This window comes from Hordeum vulgare, chromosome 2H, assembly GCF_904849725.1.
Source record: "Hordeum vulgare subsp. vulgare chromosome 2H, MorexV3_pseudomolecules_assembly, whole genome shotgun sequence".
Classification (NCBI taxonomy): Eukaryota; Viridiplantae; Streptophyta; class Magnoliopsida; order Poales; family Poaceae; genus Hordeum; species Hordeum vulgare.
The window spans coordinates 644,199,512-644,206,053 of record NC_058519.1 but is presented as its reverse complement, the minus strand read 5'-3'; the positions used below and the strand labels follow the sequence as shown (position 1 = coordinate 644,206,053).

The following is a 6,542-nucleotide window of genomic DNA, read 5'->3' as shown; positions in this document are numbered from 1 at the left end:
ATTAATTAATTGTTCATGATTTGAAACGCTTGCCACACATATGTACGAGGTCAGCCTTCTCCAACACCCGTTGACCAGTAGACATGTGATGTGGACGTGCTCAACCACAAGCTAATCGCGTCACATAAGAGTACCATCAAGGCCCTCGAGGAGTTGAATGACTCCCTAAAGAAGGAGAAGGACAAGATTACCGATGACAATGTTATTGTTTGTAGCAAGATAGTAAGTCTGGAAGATCAAATCGAGTCGCTGAACCTCGAGATAAGTGTGGTAAAAAAGGACATACAAGTCCTGAAGTCCGAGAGGACTCAACTGAAGACAGAGAAAGCCCATTACATCATGGAGGGACACATGCATACGGATAAGCTTCGTGAGCTTAAGTTAGTCCTTAGAATCTAGGTATAGTGTCGACAAGGGCACATCGATCGTCCATTGTGAAGTTGGTACTTTCTTTTGTGAATTGGTGAAACGTTTTTAGTTTGTGAAGTTGGTACAATCTTTTGTGAATTGATAAAATGTTTGTTTTGTGGTGTTTGCACTGCTCTGATTTTTTATTAGATAAATATGACATTGTCGGCGTGCAACTCTGTCCAACGTCATATGTATTCAAAATACTGCCGACGTCATCTCCAACGCCACCAATAAATTATAACAATGACGCCATATTGGTGGCATCTGGTATCCACGCCAGCAAGTCCATTTTTGCCACGCCATAGCTAGGCTTTTTTGCACTAGTGCTACTAGTAACCCACATGTACCAATCTAAGATTGTGAGACAAAGATTGAATACAAGAGATGAACTAGTATTTGAGATGAGATGGTTTCGGTGAAGACGTTGATGAAGATTGATCCTCCCATGAAGGAGGAAGCGTTGGTGATGACGATGGCTTCGATTTCCCCTTCTGAAGGGAAGTTTCCCTGGCAGAATCGCTCTTCCGGAGAGCAAAAGGGCCTCTCACTGGTTTCCGCCTCAAGACGGCGGCGTTTCATCCTGAAAGTCCCTTCTTATTATTTTTTCTAGGTCAAAACCCATATAGCAGAAGAGGGGGCGGAGGGCTTGGGAGGTGGTCCCAAGCCATCAGGGCGTGCCCACGGGGGTGGGCGCACACTGTTGGCTTGGCACCAACAGGTGGCCCCCCTTTCGCACTCCGTTGCTCCATAAAATTCACATATATTCCACAAAAAGTCCTCGTGAAGTTTCAAGTCATTTGGAGTCCACAAAATTTGCAGCCTTTTTCTTGGTTTTCAGGTCCAGAATTCCAATTTCCAGCAATTTCCCTCTTGGTGATGTACCTTATAAATTCAAAGATAAAAGGCACAAGAATTGTATCATAAAGTGAAGTAATGACCAAGAATAATATAATTATCAATAAGAAATCATGATGCAAAATGGACGTATCAATGTGCACGCCATGGGGTACCACAAAACTCTCCGAGTAGCTCGTGCGCACGAGGTCTTTCGACCCCGTGCGCACGAGGTGGGGTTTCAGTCTCTGAGTACCCTGTCCATACGGGGATGACTTAGCCCGTGTGCATGGGGTCCAACGCGCAGAAACCCCCATTGAACCAAGAACACTATAAAAGGCCACTTCTTCCTCCTCCATTCCTAACCCCTATGGCTTGTTGAGCTCCACCATTGCTGCACCCCATTTTGCTCAACACCCTCAATCTCTCCACCCAAACTTGTTGAAACCTTGGGGATTTGGAGAGCAAGACCCGATCTACACTTTGACCAAATCAAATTCCAATTCCCCACAACATTTGTTTATCATTGACTTGTTACTCTTGGAGTTTGGGCTCCTAGGTGGTTAGAGGTTCCTCCGGAAGCTTCCTTGATTGTGGTGTGCTCTAGGGAAGTTTGTAAATGTGTGGTGGTCGCCTTTAAGACCAACTCCGAGTAATTCGAGGCTCATCCGTTGGGGTGACTCGAAAAAGATACGATGAGCCTTTCCTGGCGTTCCGCAAGCTTTGGCTCCGACACCACTCTAAACGCAGAGTAGTTCTTCCCCAAGGAAAAGTGAACTTGTGATAAAATATGCGTCCTAGTCTCACTTGTGGTTAATCCATTCCTGCACTTTACTTTGCATTTTATGCTTGTAGGCTTGTTAATTACCTTGTTACCTAGCATATTTAGTACTACTTGTGTTTGTCATATACATCGTGTTCACCTAGTTGCATATCTAGTGAAACCTATTTATTCACATATCCCTAAAATTGACAAAATAAAATAAAATGTATACCCTTCTATTCACCCCTTAGTCGACCGTATCGATCCTTTCAACGACTTGTATGGCTCTTTGGATACACCATGCACTAGAGGAGATTCTCCCTTATATAACCAAGACTATAACACCCCCGGTTGATGAATGAAAATTCCTTTTTTCACACAAAAAGGATATTCATCTAGCGTCATCTCCCATCTATCTCTTCTCCTCTTCTTTCACTAGATAATTACCTACACATTGCCACATGATATAAATATTTAATACATTAGCCAATGTTTTATCTGCTCATATTAATGTAACTATATAAATAAATATTTATAAAATTATGCCTGTGATTTTCAACCTAAATAAAAAATCACTTACTTGGTAATAACTTATTGGATTATCGAAGAAAACCTAATTTTATTTGATTAAGGCGAGTTTCAAGAAAAAGGGTTAAAAGTAGAGATAGTAGAGGAAAAAATCAAAACAAAGAGAGGAAGAAGGAACATACGTAAGATTTGACGAAATACTCCGCCTTGCAAGAGGAGGTAAGCTATTTTCTATATAACATAGATAACTAACCATGCCTTGCCACATGATATAAATATTGTAGTATGTTAGTTCATGATTTATCTATCCATATTTTCTTGGAACACATTAAAAATGCGAATGCTTACATACACATACATATACTCATCCCATGAATGCACGCACATTCTATCCTTTTGAGCACCCTGAGATGCTGAGCCGACACAATATTTTGAGATTGACAAAGTCATCACACACGCCTCGTAGTCGATGTAAACACCTCTTCCTACTGAACGAACTTTGTCGAAAAGTCTGAAATAAATTCAGTAAAATGCATGCATCAGTGCCAAGTCTATTACTTAAAGCGTGGCGGGTTGTAAATAAATATTATAAACCCTACCAATGATTTACCCACCTAAATGGAAATCATTTATTTATTGGTTTACCACAGAAAACATATTTTTAGTTGATAACTCAATAAAAGGTGGGATAGTTAAGACTGTTTTAATGGAAAATGCGTGAAAAAATCTCATAGAAAAAGGACAATCAAAACAAAGAGGGTGAGGAAAAACATATTTAAGGTTGGACGAATCACTTTGGAAGAGAACATTTTTTGAGTACTCCCTCCGTTTATAAATATAAGCCTTCTTTTAAAGATTTAAAGATGAACTACATACAGATGTATATAGACGCATTTTAAAGTCTAGATTCATTCATTTTACTTCATACACGCAAATTGTTTGCAAAATTTCCCAAAAAAAAACATGCTTATTTTCCTCCCCGCCCCAAAAGCACCGAAAGGGGGAGCGAATCTGTGCGCGTCCAGCGTAAGCATCACGCGAGCCGCGGGCGGCCGTCGATCCCCGATCGGACGGCGCAGGCCGCCCCTCCGCCCTATATAAAGCGCCCCCGGCCAGCCCACACCCAAATCCTCCGACTCCTCTCGCTCCCTCTTGTCCCGTGGTCCCCAACCGCCGTCCGTCGCCGCCGCAGAGGGGAGAGGCGGCCGCCGCCGCCACAGCACCGCCGACCCCGTCGCCTCCGCCCCCCGCCGGCCGGTACGCGCGACGCCGCACACCCCATCTCGTTTCGATCTGTTTTTCCAGGGCCTGATCTGTGCCGGATTTCGCGGGTTAGGGTTTGATCCCATGGCGTCCAAGAGGATCCTCAAGGAGCTGAAGGACCTGCAGAAGGACCCTCCCACCTCATGCAGCGCAGGTGATTTCCCCTCCGCCCCGTCCGATTACGTCTAGATCTTGCCCCCTAGTTGAATTGCGTCTGGATGAGCGCGCCGCCTGCGTGGTCTGGTTGTTGGCTGTTGTAACAGGTCATGGGGGGATTAGGTTGTCGATTGTTTTCCTGTGCTCGCGCAGCGCTTTTAGGGTTTCTGAATTGATTGTTGGAGAGTACTACTTATGAACTGTGCATGGACTATTAATATGATTCGACTCATGTCATGTGTGTGATGTATCTTCTGAACAGGTCATTAAAAAAACCCTAGATGTTTGTTCTGTTAGGTTTAGGTATGCCAACCTTATTACAGTATGCAGTCAATAGCTCATTAGGTTAGTACCACATGGATGGAACATCCACCACCCAGTAGCACTATATGCTATCTTAACTGCCATTAACCAAAAGACATTAAAATTGCCAAGGACTTGCAGTTTATATGGACAGTTAGGCATGGACTAGCACTATTTAAGAAACATAAACAGTGCCAACCTTATCTGTTAGGCATGTACTAGGACTATTTAGTGCCAACCAAATCATAGGGATAATTTCCAAGAGTGGCCTATGTTTTACTAGGTGAGGTCTATCAATGCATGATAAATGTATAATTACTGAAGCAACTTTGTTTTGTTAATGTTGTTTAAACCTGATTTAAGAATCATAAACAGTACCAGCCTAACCAATAGATAATTGTCAAGAGTGACCTATGTTTTTGTAGGTGGGGTTGAAATGGTCACACCTGTTTTCCTTGGTATTAATGCATACTGGAAGAAATATAATTACTGAAACAACTTTATCGTTCTTAATGTTGTGTAAACCTGATTCAAGAAACATGAACAGTACCATCCTAACCAAGGGAGAGAATTATCAAGAGCCGACTATGTTTTAGTAGGTGAGGTTGTAATGATCACCTGTTTTCTTTGGTCTATCAATGCGCACAGGAAGAAATGTAATTACTGAAGCAACTTTAGCATTCTTAATGTGTATAAACCTGATGTTCTGTGTTCTTGTGGAGATACCTGGATGCAGTGTATTTCCTGGGTAACTTGATGTTATTTATATGGCGGTTACTTCCACTAACTTCTTGAAATTAAGATCAGTGAAATTTGGATTATTCTAATCATTGTACTGGACGTATATAGGATCGATAACCCTTGATATAATAATTGCATGTCTAATTCTTAACTTGTTTGCACAGAACTAAAGCTAGCAGCCATTTGATCTCTCAGCAAATGAGACTTGTTTCTACTCATACTGGACTGGCTTTATACAGCTGTGTTTGTCTGGCTGTTGTGTAATTCTGTATTACTTTCTGTTTATTTGGACAGGTCCTGTAGGTGAGGACATGTTCCACTGGCAGGCCACTATCATGGGGCCCTCGGAGAGCCCGTTCACCGGTGGTCTATTTTTGGTCAACATTCATTTCCCACCGGATTACCCCTTCAAGCCCCCGAAGGTAATTAATTGCTGAGCTAACCTTTGCAAAAAATAGTTCATCTTGATCCTTTGATGCTGGTATTGCTGTTACACTGATGTCTTGGGGTCCTCAAAACAACTGGTTTGCTGCTGCCTGCTATCTTATCTATTATATTCTGACATTCAGACATGAACATATTTCAGGTCTCTTTCCGCACCAAGGTGTTCCACCCGAACATCAACAGCAACGGCAGCATTTGCCTTGACATTCTCAAGGAACAGTGGAGCCCGGCTTTGACCATATCAAAGGTAATAATCTGCATTCCTAACTTGGTCGTTCCATTTTTGCTTAAAGCTTGTTGCTGATATAAGCTTGGCTCCTTCCACACCTTCATCTCACAACTTTCTTTGGTTATGTTTCTCTAAACATTTACCCTTCTCTGTTAACAGGTCCTCCTGTCAATCTGTTCGTTGCTGACGGACCCGAACCCTGATGATCCTCTGGTGCCCGAGATCGCTCACATGTACAAGACTGATCGGGCCAAGTACGAGTCCACGGCGCGCTCCTGGACACAGAAGTACGCCATGGGCTAGAGCCTGGAGGGGCCAGCTGGTGACCATGGATGCGCCGAGCCCAGAACCGTTATCACCTAAATAACCAGCCAAAAGTATCACCCCACCCCGTGACGAAGTGAAATGGACTTTTGAGGTTGTCGTGCCCCTGTTGAACTCGTATGAATGTACTCTTGCCATGTCAAGTCCGTTGGGTCTGGGTAGTCTGTTCTACCTGACGTTTCGTTATCTATTAAGTTAAATCTCTGTGTCCTATCTATGATGTGTGTGGCTTTCCATTGCATGCTTTGATTGGGTTTGCTGTCTGGGAAACAACTGTGCTCATTTTTTAGACAGCCCCCAAGTATTTTGATCATTGGAGTTGAAAGTGTCAGAGCGTGCAAGTTTTGCTTTGTGTAGCTGCGATTGATTTTTTCTGATTGATTACGTAAATGCCAATTTTGTCACAGAAGCAGTATAACTCAATGAAAACTTGGTACGATTTTCTTTCTGTTATGGTCACTCGTGGAATTTCACATGGCAATATTACATGGAAACCAAGTTTCAATGGAACTACGTGGAAACGACCTTTGGAAGTTCTAAAAAAAT

The 6,542-nt window shown here is 42.7% G+C and overlaps 1 protein-coding gene across 1 annotated transcript; it reads left to right on the top strand.

The window, feature by feature from the left end:
* Positions 1–3,665: 3,665 nt before the first annotated feature.
* On the top strand, positions 3,666–6,209 carry LOC123428296 (ubiquitin-conjugating enzyme E2 28-like). The gene is made up of 5 exons (XM_045112494.1): positions 3,666–3,793; positions 3,873–3,953; positions 5,294–5,421; positions 5,586–5,690; positions 5,832–6,209. Exons 2-5 carry the CDS (start codon positions 3,884–3,886, stop codon positions 5,973–5,975), a joined length of 447 nt encoding a protein of 148 aa, XP_044968429.1. The 5' UTR covers positions 3,666–3,793; positions 3,873–3,883; the 3' UTR covers positions 5,976–6,209.
* The last annotated feature ends 333 nt before the right edge of the window (positions 6,210–6,542 follow it).